Below are 22,297 nucleotides of genomic sequence, written 5' to 3'. Positions count from 1 at the left end.
TCTCTCTCTCTGCTCCTCCCCTGCTCATGCTTTCTCTCAAAATAAATAAATAAAACTTAAAAAAAAAAAAAAAACTAAGCAACTTATTGTATGTTTAAAAGCATTACTATTTCTCATGCATACATTTCATCTCACCATATGGTATTTAATAAGCTCATTAAAAACCCATAAAAATGAAACTTCTAAAAATTTCCAAATGGGCAAAATAAAACAAAAACACTTAATCATGTTCAAAGAACAACTATGACATAAAGGCTCTACAAGGACTCATACTCTGCTGACACAGACACAGCTGCAAGGAAGGCCTTGTGCCTATAAGGTGTTCTGCTAGGTCGGAGGAACATGTGACTGTTGATCTCAGGGTTGTGAGTTCGAGCCCCACATTGGGTATACAGATTACCTAAAACTAAAATCTTAAAAAAAAGAAAGAAATCTAATTAATTCCTCAGCAGACAGGAGGAAAATAATGATGGCTTCATCCTATACATGCTACTTTTTTTTTTTTTTTAAGATTTTAAGTAATCTCTATACCCAACATGGGGCTCAAACTCATAACTCTTGAGATCAAGAGTCACGTGCCCTACTGACTGAGCTAGCCAGATGCCCCTAACATGCCACTTTTTTTTTTAACCTATGCACATGAAAATTTTTAAGTAAGAATGTAATTAAAAAGTAATTTGTCCTGAAAAATAATAAAAAATTGAGAAGTTGTGAGTGAAGGTAAAGTCACACCACAGAAAAATGAATAGGCTTGACTATATATACATTTTAAAGCCTGGGAATCAATGGTCTACATATCTTTCTCAGGAAGTTAGAAAACCAAGAAAATCAAAAACAAACATACTTTAAAATAAACTACACATAAGAGCAGAAATCAAAGAAACATAGATATGTTACATAAAAGAATAAAGCCTATAGTTAACTTTTTATAAAAATAGTAAGCATTAACTTGTGGCAAGACCAACAAAGGCACAAATACTCACCTTTAAAAAATGAAAGGGGTGCCTGGGTGGCTCAGTCAGTTAAGCATCTGACTTCGGCTCAGGTCATGATCTCGCGGTTTGTGAGTTCGAGCCCCACATTGGGCTTTGTGCTGTCATGACAGTTCAGAGCCTGGAGCCTGCTTCAGATTCTAGGTCTCCCTCTCTCTCTGCCCCTCCCCCGCTCAAGCTCTGTCTCTCTCTCTCTCTCTCTCTCTCAAAAAATAAACATCAACAAAAAAAATTTTAGTAAAAAAATAAACAAAAATGAAAAGGGTCATCAATACTGACGCCACAGACACTGAAAACATTCCTATGAAAAACTTAATGCCAAAAATTGGAAGATTAGATGAAAGAACAAATTCTGGGAAAAAGCATTAGTGAATAGTTTGATAACTATCAAATAAATGGAGTCTGTAATTCAAAGCTTTCCCACAAACAAAACCTCAGTTCCCAAAGTCTTCACCATCTTACACAAACTCATTCACAGAGCAAAGGAGACCTCTCAGCTCCTTGGATAAGGCCAGCACAACCTCAACACTACAAGTACAGGTCACTCTGTCACAAAAATATATGCTTTCTTTGTATCAACTGAGATGATACGACTTTTCTCGGGGTCTGTTAATGAACTGCACTAATTTCTTTGAACGTCTGACCAATCTTGCACAACACTAAAATACACTCCACTCCACACCCACCCAAACTGTTAAAATAGAGGAGGAAAAAAAAGACAGTCAATACAAATCACAGATGCTATGGAACAAGTAAAACTTACACATGTCACTACCGAAAATATAAACTGAACAACTGTTTTAAACACAGCTCAACATATGCATGTTGAACAAATACATGTATAATGACCCAACAATTAAGTAACTAATTATAGCCTCAATAGAAACATCTGCACATGTACACCAAGAGACTTGTCTAAGAATGGGTGTAGTAAATGCCAAGTAACTGTAGAATAGACAAACAGATGGAAGCACATTCATATAATGAAATACCACACAATAACGAAAATGAATAAACAATAGTGTTTAACATGACTAAACCTCATAAACAAGACACTGGATAAAAAAGATCCAGACTCAAGATATGCATACTAGATTATTCCATTAAAAGTTCAAAAACCTGGGGCGCCTGGGTGGCTCAGTCGGTTAAGCATCTGACTGGCTCAGGTCATGATCTCCTGGTTCATGGGTTCGAGCCCTGTGTCGGGCTCTGTGCTGACAGCTCCAAGCCTGGAGCCTGCTTCGGATTCTGTGTCTCCCTCTCTCTCTCTGCTCTCCCCCCACTCATGCTCTCTCTCTCTCTCTCTCAAAGATAAATAAACATTTAAAAAAAAAAAAAAGTTCAAAAACCTGCTGCACCTGGCTGGCTCGGTTGGTTAAGCATCCAACTTCGGCTCAGGTCACGATCTCACGGTTCGCGGGTTCGAGTCCCGCATTGGGCTCTGTGCTGTTAGCTCGGAGCCTGGAGCCTGCTTCTGATTCTGTGTCTCTCTCCCTCTCTCTCTCTGCCCCTCCCCCGCATGCACTCTGTCTCTCAAAAATAAATATACATTAAAAAAAAAAAACCAGCAGTCCCATTGGATGAGGACCTATTCTAATGATCTCATTTTAAAAAATAATAATTAATTAGTTAATTCAAAAATCAGCAAAATTAAACTACAGTTCTAAAAGTCAAAGTACTCAATACACAAAAAGTAACTTGAGATGAATCATAAACCCAGAAAGCAAAACCATAAGGCTTCAAGAAGACATAGGAAAGTACATGATCTCAGAGCTAGAAGAAATTTTTTGGATAGGACACAAAAAGCACTAACCATAGGAAAAACTGATAAATTCAACTTCAACAAAGCAAGCAACACTGAGGAAAAACATTCACAATACATATACCTAACATATGACAGATACGAAGAATATTAAGAATTCCTACAAATCAACAATGCAAACATTTTTTTTAAATCAAATGCTTACCAAAACAGCAAAGTCCAGACATGTAACAACATAACATTGACAATGCTTGGCATCCAATCAAAAATTATTAAACATACCAAAAGGTGAGAAATGTGACCCATAACCAAGAGAAAATCAGTCCAATGGAAATATACCCAAAAAGGACAGAGAGGATAGAATTAGCAGACAGGGACATTAAAATAGCTGTTATATTAATACCCAGTATTTAAAGGGAAATACAAACGCAATGAAGAATGATATAAAAAATACAAAATACCCGAAACAAAAAGAAATTCACTTAATTCTAGATTAATAGAATAGACATTGCAAAGAAAAGATCAGCGAACTTGATCTAGCAATAGAAGTGATCTAAAATGAAGAACACGGGGTGCCCGGGAGGCTCAGTTGGTTAAGCGTCTGACTTCAGCTCAGATCATGATCTTGCGGTTCATGGGTTCGGGCCCCGTGTCAGGCTCTGGGCTGACAACTCAGAGCCTGGAGCTGCTTCGGATTCTGTGTCTCCCTCTCTCTCTGCTCCTCCCCCGCTCAAGCTCTCTCTCTGTCTCCCAAAAATGAGTAAACATTAAAAAAATATTAAAAAAAATAAAATGAAGAACAAAAAGGCAGAGACTGGAAAAAAATGTTTTAATAAGTAAATAAAGCAAAGTCTAAATGACCCATAGGATAACCTTAAACAATATGCAATATATAGATTTGAAATCACAAAGGGGGAAGAATGGGAAGCAACAAAAAGTATTTGAAAAATTGAACAAAAATTTTCTATATTTGGTGAAAACTAAACCAAAGTTTCATAAAGATCAACATATCCCAGGCAGTAGAAACACAAAGGAAACCACCCCTAGGCACATCATGATGAAAGAATTTGAAACCAGAGATAAAAACAAAAGTTTTAAAAGTACCCCCAAAAAATTAAAAGGAAAAAAAGACTCTACAGAGGGGCGCATGGATAGCTTGGTTGGTTATGAGTCTGACTCCTGATTTTGGCTCAGGTCACGATCTCACGGTTCCTGGGATCGAGCCCCAAGTAAGGCTGTGCGCTGACAGCACGGAGCCTGCTTGGGATTCTCTCTCTCTCCTTCTCTCTCTCTCTGCCCCTCCCCTCCCTCATGCGCTCCTGCTCTCGCTCTTTCTCCCAAAATAAATAAACATAAAAGAAAAAAGTTCTACAGAAAGAGGAATGAAGAATGACAGCAGATACCTTCAGAAACTATATGGGCCCAACAACCACGGTGCTGCAAAAAGAAAACTGTCAACTTCAAATTCTATATCCAGTAAAGATTTCTTTCAAATATGAAGGCAAAACAAAGTCAGTTTCAGACTAACAAAAAAGCCAAGAGAATTCATCGGCAGACCTGCACTACAAAAAATTTATTGAAAGGAAGCTCTTCAGACTGAAGGAAAAATGATACATGATGCAAAACTGGGTCTATACCAACAAACCAAAGCCCTGGGATCGGCAAGTATGTTGGTAAACATAAAAAGGTACCACTTCTTGCTTCTAAAAAGATAATAGACTTAATGTTTATTCATTTTTGAGAAGAGAGCACGAGCAGGGGAGGGGTAGAAAGAGAGGGAGACACGGAATCGGAAGCAGCCTCCAGGCCCCGAGCTGTCAGCGCAGCTGTCAGACAGATCCCACAATGCAGGATTGAACCCACGAACTGTGAAATCATGACCTGAGCCAAAGTTGGATGCTTAACTGACTGAGCCACCCAGGCGCCCCGACAACAGACTTTTTTAAAAAAGAACGAGAAACATCACTACACACTGCTACGGCGTGACTGCCAAGATATGATAAGTGAAAAAAAACAAGATACACAAATGTAAAGTATCCTGCTACTAAAGAAGCAGATAGTGAGAAATATATGCACATATTTGCTTCTATTTTTAAAAACGTAATAATAGGGGCACCTAAGTGGCTCAGTTAAGCATCTGACTTCACTTCAACTCAGGTCATGATCTAACGTTTGTAAGATCAAGCCCCACGTTGGGCTCTGCACTGACAGCATGGAGCCTGCTTGAGGTTCTCTCCTTCTTTGTCCCTCCTCCGCTTTGTCTCAAAATAAACAAACAAACAACCACACACAGACACAAATGAAAAAAGGGGAGCCTGGGTGGCTCAGTCAGTTGAGCATGTGACTCTTGATTTTGGCCCAGGTCATGATCTCAGGGTCATGGGATCGAGCCCTGCGTCGAAATCCCTCTCAACATGGAGCCTGCCTAAGACTCACTCTCCCTCTCCCTCTGCCCCTCCTCCGTGCACTAGCTCGCATTCTCTCTGTCTCTTTAACGATAACAACAAATTGAAAACAAAATCTCCCTAAAACAAGAGAAAATAAAACAAACGAATATAAATATATTAAGTTTCTGGCTTAAACTATTTCTAGTGATTTTATTTATTTATTTATTTTTTAAATATTTATTTTATTTTTGAGACAGGGAGAGACAGCATGAACGGGGGAGGGTCAGAGAGAGAGGGAGACACAGAATCCGAAGCAGGCTCCAGGCTCTGAGCTGTCAGCACAGAGCCTGACGCGGGGCTCAAACTCACAGACTGCGAGATCATGACCTGAGCCGAAGTCAGATGCTTAACCGACTGAGCCACCCAGGCGCCCCTCAGGTGATTTTAAAACAAAGTAATTTGACTGCACATCACTGTGGAAAATACCTAAAGGACAAAAATGAGTGCAAAGTAATCGTAATTAGTAATAATGTTATTATAAAACTAGAAAGAGAAAGAAAGCCAAGTGAGTAATGATGTTAATGTCAGGAACATACATTTTTAATGTTAAAGGGAAATTTCAAACTTAAGTAGAAACTCTGTAATCATAAACTATGAACTCTGTAATCATACACTACTCTGTAACTCATAAACTATAAAACAAAACCTAACTATTCACTGACATGACCTTGAAACAATAAAACCCCTAACGTCTAGATCATGTTTCTGAACACTACTTCCCACTAGAGGAGCCAGGAGTCATGGGAAACGCCTGGCTCCAGGCCTGGGGCAAGAAATGCACCAGCTAACCGGCAACACTTTTTCCAAAAGCAAGGAAGCCATCACAGTGACTGCGGAGGATCCAACTAAAGATGCTCTTCCTTGTCAAAGATGGGAAAATCTGAGCAGCACACTAACAGACACAAGACTTGCTCATGACAAATTGTTAAACATAAGTGAATTTACAGTGAGGCTCAAGAAAGCCAGTCCAATGGTCATATGTGGAAAAGTGTAGCACAGCAACATGAGTAACTTAAAAGGAAAGAGTGATGCCTTTACCCTGCTTTCCAATCCAAGCCGGGCACCAGGGTAACCAGATAACTGATAAAGGGAAGTTCTCGTGCAACGTTACATACAATTAATAAGGAAGGAGGGGCAGAATTGAAACAGCAGTATTTTGTGCTCACTGGTGAAATAACAGTTCTCGGCAACAATCCACGTGGGCTACTGAAACCTGAGATAAAAAGTCCACGAGGACCTCTGAAGTAGACAAGTGTGCAGATTGGGCCTCAAGCCACTGGTGACCACAACAACACAAGAGACTACCAGCTCTAATTCCTATTACAAAAATTTATGCAAAAAATGCATTTTTTCTTAACTATTACATGCAATCAAATAAGCAGAATGAAGAATGAAGTCATGGATGTAAGAACTAAGGCAGAAGCCAGGGAGCCCACATACCCTTGAGAGCAGCAGAGAGCTCTGATGCCCACCCAGCAAGGGGGCTCATCCCGCAGCACCCACTTCCTTGTGAGGGGATGACCAGAGTCCCTACCTCACAGCCTGGCTTACAACACGTACAACCATTTCTGGCACAAATTTTAAAAACAAATAAACATTAGTCATTATAATTCTAAGTAAAAATGTAATTGCTTCCATCTCTTATTATTAAAAAAAAAAAACCCACACAACACAAAAAAATAAAAAACTAACGCCTCATCATACAGGTCACTGCCAGGTATCCTAGGAAGTAAAAAACAGAAAATAACATGAACCTTGTGCAAAATAATGCATAAATCCTTTTACAGATAGCTGGCATTCTGAAATGCCCTATCAATTGTGTAACTTGATCCATCACTGACCAGGCATCCGTAAATAAAGCACCCAGCACCTTCTTTTTTTTTTTCTTTTTTTTTAATGTTTTTATTGTTGAGACAAAGAGAGACAGAGCATGAGCAGGAGAGGGGCAGAGAGAGAGGGAGACACAGAATCCGAAGCAGGCTCCAGACTCTGCGCTGTAGCATAGAGCCCGCCGTGGGGCTCGAACTCACGGACCGTGAGACTGTGACCTGAGCTAGTTGGACGCTTAACCGACTGAGCCACCCAGGCGCCCCTGGCACCTTCTAACCCAGGCCCATAGTCAGTTAGATGGTCACAAAATGCAACTCTGTTTCTCTATTAGACTGAGCTGACCACAATGAGGAAAGCCAATCTCTGGAAGTCTGACTTCAAACTCCAGACGGAACGACTTGAGCCCCACTGCTCCCCCAAGCACCCCAAACGGTTGAGGTAGCTCAGAATAAACCGAACTGCCCTACATTAAGAAAACTAGGTCACAGCAATCAGTGCCTCCACTAAAAATGGAATGAAGCTGCAGACAGAGGGCTTCGGGACCCTGACCAGGAGGACCCGGCAGGGCTGCCCAGGGAACCACAACCCCGCCCTCGGCCACTGCACGGGAGCCCAAGAAGCCAGCGGCCAGCGCAGCTCGCCTCCTGCTTTTCTGACCCAGCGCTCTGCAGACTCAACCCCACCCCTGGCTCCCCAGCGAGAGGAGGGGAAGGCATCCACTCAGACACATCAAAATGAACCCTCGATGCAAGAGGTAATGCCTAGCCTTGGAACTTGACATTAACCAGGACATTTCCCTTGAAGCAGACAAGAGGTCGGCAAACTAACAGTGACCCCTCTGGCAGGGAATGCCAGGACACAGAGCTGGCCGAGCCTGAAGCTTCCCCACCTCCAGGCCACGTCCATCCACGACGTCTTGCTCGTTCAGAAGCTCTTCCTCCAGCTTGGGCCTGAGCCTCTGAATTTCAACCTGACCCTGATCCACAGGCAAATATATTCTGTCCTTTAAAAGAAAAGGTAATTCTTTTTTTTATACTCTAAGAACACAAAGGTCCACGCACTCCATTCCTGCCACCGCACCAATCAGACTTCAACAGCCTTTCCCTAAATATGACCTTCAGATTTATCACGCTGTCCCTCCTATTACAGTTGCCTATTATGGACTGACGGTGTCCCACAAATTCCTGTGTTGAAGCTCAACACCCCCTTGTGACAGCAGGGCCTCGAAAGAGGTGATTAAGGTTAAATGAGGTCACAGGGTGGGCCTGGTCCAGCAGGACTGGGGTCCTTCTAAGAAGAGGAAGGGACACCAGTGTTCTCTGTCAGGTGAGGATGCATGGAGAAGGCAGCAGGCTCCAGGCTCCCAGCTGTCAGCACAGAGCCCAATGCGAGGCTTGAACTCACGAACCATGAGATCATGACCTGAGCTGAAATCAAGAGTCAGATGCTTCACATTAAATCAGACTGATTATTTTTTTAGCCTTAAGAGCCAAGGGAATTTGCCTACTCGGATTTGGACTTGCTGGGGATCCATTACCCTTCGTTGTTTCCTATTTCTCCCTTCTGGAGTGGGCTGTCTATCCCATCCCTGTTCCACCACTGTGGTTGGGAAGCATGTAACTTTGGTTTCACAGCCTCACGGTGGGAGAGAAATTTGGCCCCAGGAGGAACCCTACCTCAAGTCTTACCCATATCTGATTTAGATGATATCTAGATGAGAAAGAATGCCGGAATAAGTAACGATCTCTGGGGCTGTAGGGATGGGGTGAATGTATTTTGAATGCAAGAAAGATGAATTGGGGAACCAAAGGAGAGAATGTTATGGACTGAAGTATACCCCCCAAAACTCTCATGTGGAAGCCCTAATGCCTATTGTCACTGTATCTGAAGACAGGGCTTTTGGGGCGCCTGGGTGGCTCAGTCGGTTGAGCGTCCGACTTCGGCTCAGGTCACGATCTCGCGGTCCGTGAGTTCGAGCCCCGCGTCGGGCTCTGGGCTGATGGCTCGGAGCCTGGAGCCTGCTTCCGATTCTGTGTCTCCCTCTCTCTCTGCCCCTTCCCCGTTCATGCTCTGTCTCTCTCTGTCTCAAGAATAAATAAACGTTAAAAAAAAAAAAATTTTAAAAAAAAGGGCTTTTAAAGAGATAACAGGATGGGACTATAATCCAATAGGACTACTGTCCTTTGAGGAGACCAGAGAATACTGCTTTCCTGCCCTCTCCCCACACAGGAGACCACGTGAGGACACAGCAAGAAGGCAGTCATGCACAAGTCAAGCAGAGAGGCTTCGCCAGAACCCAACCATGACAGCACTTGATCTCAGACGTCCTGCTTCCAGAACTGAGAGTCTGTTGTTTAAGCCACTCAGTCTGCAGTGTTCTGACAGCTTGAGTGACTCACACACTGCCTTTCAATTTCCCCTACCTCTTCCCTCCACTTCTTCCAGCTGACCTTCTCTCTCCTGCCCCCCATCCAGCCCCAGACCCCAGGGGCTCTCACCTTCATTCCAACTCACACGCCAACCGTGGCAGAGCCGCGTGAGCTCACCAGGAGAGAGTGAGACACCTAGCTCCAGCCACCTGCCATCCTCGGCGGTTCAATCCCAGCACGTAAGTACACAGCCCCAGAATCCTTAATCCTCACTCCCGTGGGAAACCCCTTTACCAACGGGAGTACTGTTTATGCACAGTGCCTTCTGCCTTCAGTCCTCCAAACTCCACTCACCCCCAAAGCTACTCAGGTCAGCACCTTTCCCTCACCCCCTTCCCTGAGGTTGTTCTGTCCATGGGTAATACAGTTAGGGCCTTGTTCAAGTCTGCGTTCCATCCTGGGATCCCTCATTCTCCAGATGGCTTTTTTTTTTTTTTTTAATTTACATACAAATATATTTTGATGTTTTAAAATTTACATGTTGATGAGGTGTCTGAGTGGTTCAGTGAGTTGAGAACCTGACTCGATTTCAGCTCAAGTCATGATCCCAGGGTCGTGGGATCAAGCCCTGCGTCAGGCTCCACGCTGACTGTGGAGCCTGCTTAAGATTCTCTCTCTCCCCCTCTGCCCCTCTTCCCACTTGCGCACTCTCTCCCTAATAACATAAAATTTACACGATCACACAGGGCAGTTTCACTGCCCTAAAAGATCCCTGCTTCACCAACTCTCCCTCCACCAACTTCTGGCATCCACTCATCTGTTTACAATCTGCACAGTTTTACCTTTTCCAGAATGCTACACAAACAAAACCACACAGTGTACAGCCTGTCAGACTGGCTTCTTTTAACTCAATAATAGACATTTAAGGTCCCTCCATGTCTCTGTGGGTCCTGAATGTTCATTCCTTTGTATTTCTGGATTTGAGCTGCTGATAGGAATGCAAAATGGCAGGACCACTCTCTGGAAGACAATTTTTGGCGGATTTTTAAAAGGTTAAATTGAGGTGCCCGGGTGGCTCAGTCAGTTGAGTGTCCGACTCTTGGTTTCAGCTCAGGTCATGATCTCAAGTTTGTGGGATTGAGCCCCATGTCAGGCTCTGTGCTGACAGCCCAGAGCCTGCTTGGTATTCTCTCTCCCCCTCCACTCCCCAACCCCGCCTCCACTTGCATGCGTGCACGCGCTCTCTCAAAATAAATAAAATTCAGAAAAACAAAAAAAAAAGGTAAATACTTGCCTACCACAGGGTCCAACCATACCACTCCTAGATAGGAATGAGGTGGTAGGGAAGAGGAAGTAATGAACTTGAATATGGCTCTGATTTTTAGAATCTTAGTAATGTTTCCCTTACTCAAAAAAAAAAAAAAATTAAATAAAATCAACCTGGACGTGAGAAGAACCAAAATAGAAGACAAACAATAAAACAAAACCATGTTATAAATGAATAACTATAATGAAAAAATTTTTAAAAATATATTTAAAAAATTAACTTATACAACTTTGGAATGCTAAACAACAAACTTTGGGATAATAAAGACAAAAAGAACTAGCACTGAACAACAAGGGTTTGTTTAAACTGCACAGGTCCATGTACCCACAGACTTTTTTCAATACACACAGGGTGGGCGGCACTGTAAATGTATCTTCTCTTCCTTGTGACTTTAACATTTTTTTCCCAAGCTGACTTTATTATAAGAATACTATATATGATACAGAAAATACACAAAATATTTGTTGACTGTTTTATTATGTCATCATTAAAGCTTCCAGTCCACACTAGGCTATTAGTAGTCATGTTTTGGGAAGTCAAAAGTTATAGGCCGATTTTCATCTGTGTGAGGGGTCAGTGCCCCTAACCCCCATGTTGCTAAAGGGTCAACTATATATTCAAATATCCCACTCTAGTTAGTAAATCTGTTTTTCACAGTAGTGAGGATTAGCAATCCTCAAACTAATGTGCATATATTTAAAGATTGAGAAAGTAAGTAAATATATTGTAGCGAAGATACTTTCACTATTGGTAAAAGAAATTAAGATTAAGAAGAGGGAAAAAGCTAGAATGAACCCTGTGACGTTGGTTAGGAATTGAAAATACTAAAGCGAATTCATGATTTTTATTATACATACAGATTGACAAAGAAATAAATATAGAAGTGTACACATACAGGTATTTATCACCTAGCTCTGTTGAAATAGCCCAGAAGCCAAAGACACCCGAACAGCAATAAGCACAACTATCACCCAGATGTTGGTTTCTAAACATCATTCTCCACTAAAAGAAACCAGAGCTCCTTGAAGAAATATCTGATTACAGGGCTGCTGACAGGGAAAGGATAAAATAACCCTGGAAAATCTTGGTGCCAGAATGTAAGGAATTAAGGTGCCAGAAACAACGAGGACATGGTAGAAGGACAGGTACCAATTCAAAGGCACTCCCAATGGCCAATCTATGTATTTCAGCAACAAAATAAACACTGACATGGTTGATATGATAGATTAAAACCCGAAGAATAAAAATCCCTGGGCACCTGGCTCAGTCAGTAGAGCATGCAACTCTTGATCTTGGTGTCATGAGTTCGAGTCCTATGTTGGATGTAGAGTTTACTTAAAAAAGAAAAAAAAGAAAAAGAAAAATCCCTATGTCCATACTGATATAGTGAATAAATAAATACACGCTGGAGTGAAGTGACAGTTCCTCCTTGCAGCGGAATGTCAATTAATACATAGAGATAGAACGATGGAAACAAAGTCATCATGTGGCCAACACCACTACAATAAGTGCTGCAAGCAAGAATCATCTATGGGAGCTAAAATTAGTGGAGCAAAGCATGATGAGAAAAAGGGGTTTGCGGGGTCTCTAAGTATCTCCACACAATATACTTATGAACTCCAAAGTTAAAAACAGTATTTTTCTATCAAGAGAAACCTGGCAGGTCTCACCTTAACTAAGTGATCAAAACTGGCATCACCTGTAGGGAGACACGTCGAATACCAATACCAAGTGCACTGAGCAGGGAATGTCACCACTTCTACAATGTTCTTGCCAAAATTCCCAACATGATTTTAATCAGGAGGAAACATCAAACAAACCCAAACTGACAGGCATTCTACCAAACGACTAGCTAGGACTCTTCAAAGACGTCCAACTTATAAAAGACTGGACCACACTAAAGCAGCATGGGCAGTGAGATGCAACACAGAATCCTGGACCAGAGAAAGGGCATTAGTGGGACAGCGGGGGAGATCTGAATGAGCTTTATTAATTAGCTCATAGCATTGTTCCAGTGTTAACAGGAACCAATTGTAATAATCGTCCTGAAAATACCAGATGTTGACATTCATTTCAAGAAGCTAGGTGAAGGGTATCTACAAACTCTAGGCTCGTCTTTGCAAAGTTTTTTTGTAAGTTGGAGATTATTTCAAAATGAAAAGCTAAAATACATAAAACATTTAATATAAAATAAAAAGACTTCCTGGCGCCTGGGTGGCTCAGCCAGTTGAGCGTCTCTTGATTTCAGCTCAGGTCATGATCTCACGACCATGGGATCGAACCCCAAATCGGGCTCCGCGCTGAGGATGGAGACTGCTTAGGATTCTCTCTCTCTGCCTCTGTCCCTCTCCCCTGCTTGCATGGATAAAAAAAGTGTATTTAAAAAGTTTTTTTAAATGTGTATTTACTCAGCGACAGAGAGAGCACCCATGTTCATGGGGGTGGGGGCAGAGAGAGAATCCCAAGCAGGCTCCTCACTCAGCGCACAGCCCAACGTGGAGCCCCATCTCACAACCATGAGATCATGACCTGAGCCAAAATCAAGAGTTGGACGCTCAACCGACTGAGCCACCAAGGTGTGCCCCCTGCCAAAAAAATGTTTAACATAAAAAGACTCCTCTGACTTGCAAGTAAGAATAAAATTAATAGTTGTTAACTATAACTTACAAGCTTTTCCCCTCAAGGAGCCTAGGAGAAAACACACAGAGAAAAAGCACTGGGAGTAAACTCTCAGTCCTCCCAACGTGGCTTTTACTCACGCAGCTGTGATGGGAGACAGGGCTGCTGAGAGCTGCCGCCCAGTCCTGAGACCAGCACAGAGGATGGTGGTGAACTTCAGGCCCACACTGGAGGAGGCATGAGCTGGGCTCAGGCTGGCCCAAAGGCTGGGCTCGCAGAGTGCTGGCCTGCTGCTCCCCAGACGAGGGAGTACAATAGCTACGTCTTTCAAATTCTCAAAAGAAGAATTCCAGATGTGTCGGTAGAATAGCAGAGACTTTACAGGCTGGAATTCCACTTTTCCAACAAAGCAGGCGAGACACGCTGTGAGTTTTCGTCAAATGCTGCGCTCGGCCACCAGTATGTCAGCTCATTCTAGCAAACGCCCCAACCTACACCTGCTCTGTTGCACACAAAATCACAATTCAAAGCCCCTCAATGGTAATGCACAGAAAAAGTCGCAAGGAGAGCCCAACTACGGGTGATTAGGGGGCCACGCGGGCCCAGCATTCTCAGTGTGCACATCCACTAGCAGGCCCCACGCACCCCTGTAGTTCACGGGGCCTCAAACAGAGGACGGTGGTGCCTCCTCCAGCAAGATGCCCTTTCTGCACCACTTCACCCATTCCCTCTTCATCCCAAGTTCAGAAAGGAAACGAAAAAAAGCAACAAGTAGATGAAGGAATAGTAGGGTTTAAGTGTGCAAAGAAATCCCTGTCAAAAAGGCTGATACATAGAGCCACACCAGAGGAACTCACACTTCTAAGACTTCCATTACCAAAGCAAGAACCTATACTGACACGTGCCTTCAAACAATCCCTAATCATAAAACAGAAAACATTTACTAGGAGTAAAAACACAAAAACATATTCCCCTTGTGTAAAAGTGGAACGCTCTTTCCCCACCTTTGACAGGCGAAAACAGACCAAAGTCATGCGCAACAACTAGAAGCTAAGCAAGCTGTTAATGCACAGTGCTGAGTAAACCTACCTGAGCTGCTCCTGCCCCATCAGGGGTGTCGCTGCACGATGTGTTTTTGCAAACGTCCCCTCTTCCCAGGAGTCCACCATCTTCGGTGGCTACCGGGCTCTCCTCCTGGACAGGCGCATCGACAGCCGGGCCCTTCCTCTTCGCCGTCTTTTTCTTCGGATGCGCACAGTCACCTTTTGTTTTTCTCTGTCGGAAGTGAGCAAGCTGCGCAAAAACGTAGAAAAGTAGTAAAGACAAAGGTAACCAAGAAAAAAGTAACAGAACCACAAAGCCAATGAGCTGGTGGGGAACATGAGGCTCTGGGGCTGGCTCAGTGTGCTCAGCCAAACCTGGCCAGACCCACGTCAACCAACAGATCCCTGTCCCACAAACTCTGCCTTCATTAATATCTGCGATGCTAGCATTTAAGTTCAGAATTCTTTTCAGAGTCTAATAATGACGACTGTTAATTATGCCTATATACAGACAGAAAAAAGCAATACAGCCAACTGGCAGAATAGCTTTCCTAGCCCCTGGAAGTTTACAGAGAAATAAGATTTTAAAAAAACAACACATCTATTTAAAAGACTGATAGCTTAATCAAGGCATGCTTAAGGTTTAAAACTACACAAACGCTAAATCTCTTTTTGCCCCCATTTTCCCCCAATCGAGAAAATATATAGCCTGGCCAAAACTTCCTAGCCACAGATTCTGAGACAAGGTACAGAAATAGCAAAAAATTAATTAAGCCAGGTCAATCTAAGATCCTCCTTTATGGAATCAGATGTTCTATTTTTCACGACACAGCTCACCAATGCACCAGGGACCTCCACAGAATGTCACCCATCAGAAGGCACAACCTAGCTGTTCAGTCCCTCAAACTGAAGGGTTTCAGACTCCGTTCACACGTCTCCCACTAACACCTTATTCAAAGGTATGAGACCTAACATCACTCTTTCATATGGGGGCATCGGCTCCTTCAAATGACAACTGTGCTCATAAAAGCAAATGCATTTAACAAACATTTGCATAAGTGTAACAGAAAAGCACACTTTCGCAGACGCAGAAAAATTACATAAGGTCCTTTACGTGAGAAAAACCTTGTCTCCAGAACAGTCAGCCTTCCAAACCAGCCCCATGTTCATCATTTTATGCCTTGCTCCATCAACTCTGGCTGTCCTCAGGTTCCCTCCTGCATCACCATCCTTGACTCTAGCCTGGGGTCTCCCAACAAGAGGTGCCCATTTCCTCCTGCAACGAGGTGATCCTTCCTCATCACCCTCAACACTCTTTCAAACACATTTATGCATGCTTACAAACCATGACTAGCGCCGGGAAAACGCACATCAAATATTAAACTCTGCCTCATTTTCATCTCCTGGCTCACGTACATGCCTGGACGCCAGCACATCCCTCTTCAAACACCACTCACAAGTTTCCTCTCCCAAGAAGCCTGAATGAGGCCATTCTGTCCTCTGCCTGTCACCTTGCCATTAGATGCTGCTACCCCATCACTGTCTCACATCAGTCACTATGTGTTCTGAATGGCCTCTTTAATGCAGCAGCCCTGTGGTTCCCTCAAAAGAAGAAACTAACACTGAATATTTCCTACTAGCTGGTCCATATGAAATTCCCAATGTCTGGCCACGTCTGGCCCCAAACACAACAACTTACCATGGCTCCACCTACCGATCAGGTAACATTGCACAGACTCTCATTCATCCCTTGACAGAGTGGGTAGGTAACCTCCTCCACAGCTGGGGAAGGGCAGGGAGTTACAGCCAGTGTCTGCTTGCTCCACTCTGCCTCTACAGCCAGGGTCTTTTCAGCTTACAGTTAAATCCCCACAATATACCCCCCCAAAACAGCGAGTACCAGTTTTATGAGAAAACTGGGGCAGAAACAAGGCGATAAAAAGCATCCCTGGAGACAAGTGACTCTATGACCAAAGTGAGCTCCCCAGGGCATCCACAACCTAGGAATGCAATACATCCCAGGATATTCTGTCCAGGTGTCTGGAGATTACCTAGGAAGCCCAGCATGAGGGACCGGCTCCAGCAGAGCCCCTCAACCCTCACCTGCTCAAAACGTCCACTTGGGCCCCAAACAGCAACTGGGCCAGAACAAGCATTTCTGGACCCCCACGGAATATTAGACAGGTCGGCAAAAGATATTCTGCAATATAAACATGTGTTCCTAGACTGCCACTCGAAGACTTTTCTTTTGAAGATTAAAAAAAAAAAAAGGTGCATAATTCCCAGTAAAACGAAAGTCTGCAAGTAGTTTTAAACAGATGGAAGTTAATGAGCCCTAGGGAGAGCGTCTATGACGCCCACGAATGCAGGTGAGTCACAGGCCCTCTTAGTCCTCCAAGAACCCTGAGTTCTGGTGAGGTGGAGCCGCGGCAGGTGCAGGTGTGCACAGGTGAGCAGATGTACAGGTGAGCGGATGTACAGGTGCGCGACGTGCTGGCTGTCTATGACAACGAGGACGCGCGGTGCGGGGGCACTGCCGCCCCCCTCACTACCAGCCCGTCCTTCACGTTCTACTGGGATCGGAATGTTGGCGGGCGGTCCGGGACCGCGCGTTCCTAGGCCACCAGCATCCACCGGGGTGCCACGGACACTGGCCGAGACTCCACGGCGACTCGAAGGGCTGCAGCGCCAGCTCCTCCGGAAAGGCGGGAGGGCGCGGCCAGGCCCCGCCCCGCTCGCGGACGCAGCCCCGCGATTCCCGGCATGCCCCGCGCCCGACCCCCCGCGCACGCCCCCGCCCCACCCCGCAAGTCCCCAGCCGGTGATTGGCTGCGACCTCGACAGGGGCGGGGCCGGGCAGAGGGCGGTGGATTCAAGATGGCGGCGGCCAGGAGGCGACTTCCAGTCGAGCCGGCGGGAAGGGCAAGACTTTGGCGGTGGTCCCCGCCTGACCGCGACCGCTCCTAGTAGGAAACAACAGTGGTCACCGGAACCTTCCCCGAGAAACCCGAGCTGGGACAGCGGGAGGAGGAAGAGGCGCTATCGTTTACCTTCGCTCTCCCGGCCTCCACCTTTCTTCGCCGCTGCTCTTGCTCATCTTCATCCATCTCCCTCCCGGAGGCTCCTCGCGGAGCCCAAGAGGTGACGGGGTCAACACGCCGCCGCCTTCACTCTATTTACACTCCCTCCCCCTTGTCTGGGCTGCCCTCCCCCCGCAACAACTGTCACGCAGACGTGGGTCTGGCGCCGCCCCCGAGTGTGCGCCGTCTGCCCCGCTGCCAATCAGAGGGCTGCGTTCTTGCCCTCGCGCACGCGCAATCAGAGCTGTGCGGCCCGGACGGAGCTCCGCCCATGTCGACCTCTGGCCTCCCACTGGCGCGTTGTCAATACCACCTCCCAGCAGGACCAATGGCGGAGCGTAGAGGCCTCGGAATGCTCTGTGGTTGGTCGGTTTTAAAGGGGTCTAGCTGTCCAATGGGTGGGCGGCGAGCGCTGGCGCGGGGACCAGTTGGGGCGCGCGCACCTGTTGTACACGGGGCTGCACTAGCGACTCGAAAGGCCTCTAGGCGAGTGTGGCTGTCAGCCTTTGTCCTTGGTCGTGTTAGTGGGGCGTTAGACTTGGCCGTTAGGAAGTTTAGGCCGGCCCCACAGCCCCTTCTTTGAGGGGGCTGAGAGGCCGCCCACAGGCGTGTCCCCCGGGAGCTACTCGGTGAGCGCCAGGGAGTCCGGGAGGCCGCGACTTCGCGGGCTGAACGGCTGATCTCGGGGCTGCGGTTGGCGTCACGCGTCTCGCCCGCACTGCCCGTCCTAGAGCCCCCTCACTTTCAGCCAGGTCCTCGGTCCTCAGGGGTGGGAGCCCGGGTCACCTTGCCCTTCGCCTCCCGGGACGCTGTTTCTGTTCGTTTCCCGGTCGCAGACCGCCAGCCAGACCACTTGGATTTCATTGCTCTGCGTCCCTCCCCCGTCGTATGACTTCACTTCTCTCTGTTGCCTGTTGGTGCCTGGGAATCCGGGCCACGGCGTCCAGCGTTGCAGGGACTGAAGGCACTGGGAGTGGTGCCACTTCCGGACCTGTATTTTTCTCACTGGGGACACAGTACCGTATCGAGGTCTCTGATTTAATTCGTCTACCGCCAGCTTGCAGCCTCTGGGTAGTGCAGCATAGGATTTGACCAGTGGGACAAATCTGGCACCTCTGCCACGAAGCAGCCTCCTGGATCAGAGTATTAGGAGGGACCCTGTGGTGGAGAGAGGGACAGGCTGAGATCCTGAAGCGCAGGAAAGGCTAACTTACACATGTTTATTCCTGTTAGGACAGTCTCTGGAACCCCAGCATAGAAGGGGCTCCCTAGGGCCAACTTGCCAAGTGGTCTTTAGCCTCCTTGAGAAAATTTTGGTGAAGATGTGATTTCAAGTGATGCTGTAGTTGTACCCAGTTCCAGATCACCAGAAAAAGAGCTGGTTCAGTGAAAATCAAAAACAGTCTTTCAAGTGGAAAATGATTAAGGCTTGGAAACATGTGGGTCAATCATTTCAAGTGTATTGTAAACAGTCGTTAAAAAAGGAATCTTGTACTTCCTGCTCAATTTTGCTGTGAACCTAAAACTGCTCTAAAAAATAAAGTCTGAAAAATAAGTAAAAATAAATAAAAAATAAAGTCTGTTAAAAATTTAAAAGAAGAAAAAGGAGTATAACTTTGGTTATGAATTCATGGTCTGTGGGAATCCAAAGTCTCATGAGATCATTGTTCCTTAGCTTCAAACTTCACTTGAACCTGTTTGTCCAGTTAAGGAAACAATGCAAGGTTTTTGTTCCTAGCCCACAATTTAACAATCAAATGCCATTGGTGTAATCAAGCTCACTGGAAGCTGATAAACTAGTTGACGATAATCCAAAGCATCTCCCTGCACCCTGTAGCATAACTGCACCAAGTGGTGATCCTGTTTGCCTAAAGGGGCTTAACATCCCCAGTCTCACTTTAACCTTTTCTTATCACTGTTGGAATATCCCATTTACAGTTAAAAGGAAGATGAAAGCATAGTGCCCCCCCTCCCACCGCTTTGAGTCTGTAAATAGAACAGCAGCACCACGTTTCAGTGGCAGGATTAGGAAACTGTAGAACTCAGGCAGATGACAAGGACAGGATGGGAGTCCCAAATGCCTCTGCTACAGATGTGAGCCGTTGGGGAGTCAGGTAGGATGACATTACTTCGAGTGACCTGCCACTAGAGACAGAGTGGCACAAAAAGCAAGATTGGGGTGGATGGTCTTGTTCTGGGCGATGTTGCAGTAGACATGTAGATTTCTGGGTTCCTTCTGTTCCGCTCACCTGTTCCCACACCTTTACTTGGACGGGGTTTGTGTGCCAGCTGTGCGCTCCCTGCTTGCTGTCTTCTCTGACTGAATCAGGGTAGCAGTAATGCCCTTCACCAAGACGCGGTAATGACAATCTTGCTGACACAAACTCATCTTTCACCCTCAGTGAGAATGTGTGATTATAAGCAACCACAACTTAGACAAATCTCCCTCAGAGGGTGCTGGAAGCTCAACCACCAAAAAGCATTTCTCCTCCTGAGTCAGACCACAGCCCTTCAGTAAGTGGAGCTTCCATTCTTAGCTTGTAGAATTGAGTGGTGTGAGCAAAAATGAGTGGGAATGAGTGGGCTCATAAGACCAGGGGTCAAGCAGGCAACACCAGCCAAACACAGGGTCAGACTTTCCTGAGCAATTACAGCCCCAGATCTACGCCTGGATCTCTCAACCTTTACATGTTGCAATGGATTTAAAACTCAATGGGGCACTTGTCCACAGTTTTCCCACACTGGTTTGGTCATTGGTTTTCAATCTATGTTCCCTAGAACCCCAGGATCATTTCCATGGTCATTCTAGACTATGTTAATGCTGGACCTGAGTCTCAATTTATTTTTAACAATTAAAAAGCTGTGCATATAAATTATGTAGATACTCACCCCCCTTGTTAAGGAGGGAAACAACCCTCACTCCTTAAGTGTGAACTGTGCATGTGACTTCCTCCCACTGAGGACAGTGTGGGAAGGGAGAGAAAAATAGTAACTGGGGAGTGGAGAAACCTAACAAACATACCTCTGCCAGGTGATCAAGGTCAAAATCAACAGTGATAAGTCAAGGTGACCACAGGCACCCTGGATGTGACGTGATGATGATGGCACTTTATCTCTGTGGTCTTCCTCCCATCAACCCAAACCCCGGTCCAATTATGAGAAAACATACAAACCCCACGAGTAGAGGACACCCCACAAAATGCCTGACAGGTGCTCCTCAAAACTGTCAAGGTCATCAAAAGCAAGAGGAGTCTTTTTTTTTTTTAATTTTTTTTTTAACGTTTATTTATTTTTGGGACAGAGAAAGAGCATGAACAGGGGAGGGGCAGAGAGAGAGGGAGACACAGAATCAGAAGCAGGCTCCAGGCTCTGAGCCATCAGCCCAGAGCCCGACGCGGGGCTCGAACTCACGGACCGCGAGATCGTGACCTGAGCTGAAGTCGGATGCTTAACCGACTGGGCCACCCAGGCGCCCCAAAAGCAAGAGGAGTCTAAGGGGACATGCTGACAAATGTCATATGATGTCTTGAAATAGAGAAGGGATGTCAGGCAAAAAAAAAAAAAAAAAAAAAAAACGGAAATCAAAGGAAGTATGGACCATAGTTAATGTATCGGTCTAGATTCATTGATTGTAGTAAAGGGTAACAAACCAATATAAGATGTTAATAATAGGGGAAGCCATATGTGAGAATGCTATTTACCATCTTCTTGATTTTTCTGTAAATCTAAGTTTTAAATGACTTTAAATAAGTAACTTTAGTTTTTTAAAAACAATTTAAGGGACTTTCAGCCAGATTTTTGCCATCTGATACAAGCTGCATTGAGGAGGGGGGCTGTAAGTGTGCCGATACTCCACTCTCACCCCAGCCCCAGATCGCTGTCACGGGCTCCAATAGCAAATCTGTTATGTCCACTTCATGAGCCGGGTGGATTAATTTGCAACTCTGAGATGTAAAGCCCATACAAATGAAGGGCCGCTTGTATCAGTTTTGTGCCCTGCCTTCTGTGTGAAGGATCATTTATAAAAGGCTTCCCTTATTGGATGCAATCCCGCCCCACCCTCAGCCCTCCAGACATGCACTCCAGCCACCAACTCCTGACCTGACCAGGGGTCTTGTCCCTAGGTGTTCCCACCCCTCTCTGGGCTGGGGTCCCCACAGAGCAGCCCCAATGCTGGAATCACACCCCCGCCTGAAGCAGTGGTAGCTCCGCATGACCCTGTGTCCTCCCAGGTGATGGCTAGGTGCCTGTGGGGTGGGCCCACCGAGAACCCCCACCAGGGAAGCCCCCTAGGCATGTCATTGGCCAGCTCCCTTGTGCCCCTTCTGCCCCTCAGAATTTCCTGAAATCTGCAGGGAGGTGGTGCCCCTACCTGGTCCAGGCTTTACTCCCATCTGGCTCTGAGGGTCCCTAGAAGGGGTTGGGGGCTTGCCAGCCTCCAGGAGGCTGCAACGGATGAGGGGTTGGTAGGCCCCCGTGGCGCATGGGGAAGGATGCAGCTGTCCCCTACCCTATACTCTTCTGGGCTCAGTTCTGGAGTGGGGGCAGTGCATGGGGGGTGTGGATCAGGACTGTCCTCCCCCCAAAACTTCACTCTGTCCCTCTGGCCTTAGCCACTGCTCCTTGCCTTCCCAATAAGCCCTACCTGGCTACACCTGGAGATTAGCAGTGTTTATAGGTAACCGCTGCGTGGGGCCTCCGTGGGGCTTGGGAAGGACTCTCAGTGGAAACCCAGCAACCTGGGGCCTTCCTGTGTCTACACTGCCTAGCAACTGCCAAGGCAATGCCGGTGTTGGCTCCCAACGCTGTAGTCCAGGGGGATGGGGCC

General features: G+C 45.8%; 1 protein-coding gene across 11 annotated transcripts in view; it reads right to left on the bottom strand.

Annotated features, from left to right (window-relative positions):
• Window positions 1-18,132, bottom strand: part of PCNT (pericentrin) — a 137,404-nt gene extending 119,272 nt beyond the window's left edge. For 3 of the 11 annotated variants that reach the window (XM_058732320.1, XM_058732322.1, XM_058732325.1), the window contains exons 1-2: window positions 16,493-16,901; window positions 14,436-14,639 (exon numbers count right to left, since the gene is read on the bottom strand). In XM_058732320.1, coding sequence (XP_058588303.1) covers window positions 14,436-14,639; window positions 16,493-16,666 — 378 coding nt within the window. In that variant the 5' untranslated portion in view covers window positions 16,667-16,901. Of the gene's footprint in view, window positions 1-14,435; window positions 14,640-16,492; window positions 16,911-16,941; window positions 17,099-17,439 lie in introns of those variants that run through there. The other 8 variants (XM_058732326.1, XM_058732329.1, XM_058732323.1 and 5 more) reach the window with 5 other exon arrangements.
• Window positions 18,133-22,297: the final 4,165 nt, after the last annotated feature.

The sequence above is a fragment of the Neofelis nebulosa genome, chromosome 5, assembly GCF_028018385.1.
Source record: "Neofelis nebulosa isolate mNeoNeb1 chromosome 5, mNeoNeb1.pri, whole genome shotgun sequence".
Taxonomy (NCBI): domain Eukaryota; kingdom Metazoa; phylum Chordata; class Mammalia; order Carnivora; family Felidae; genus Neofelis; species Neofelis nebulosa.
This window is presented reverse-complemented; position numbering and strand designations above follow the sequence as displayed.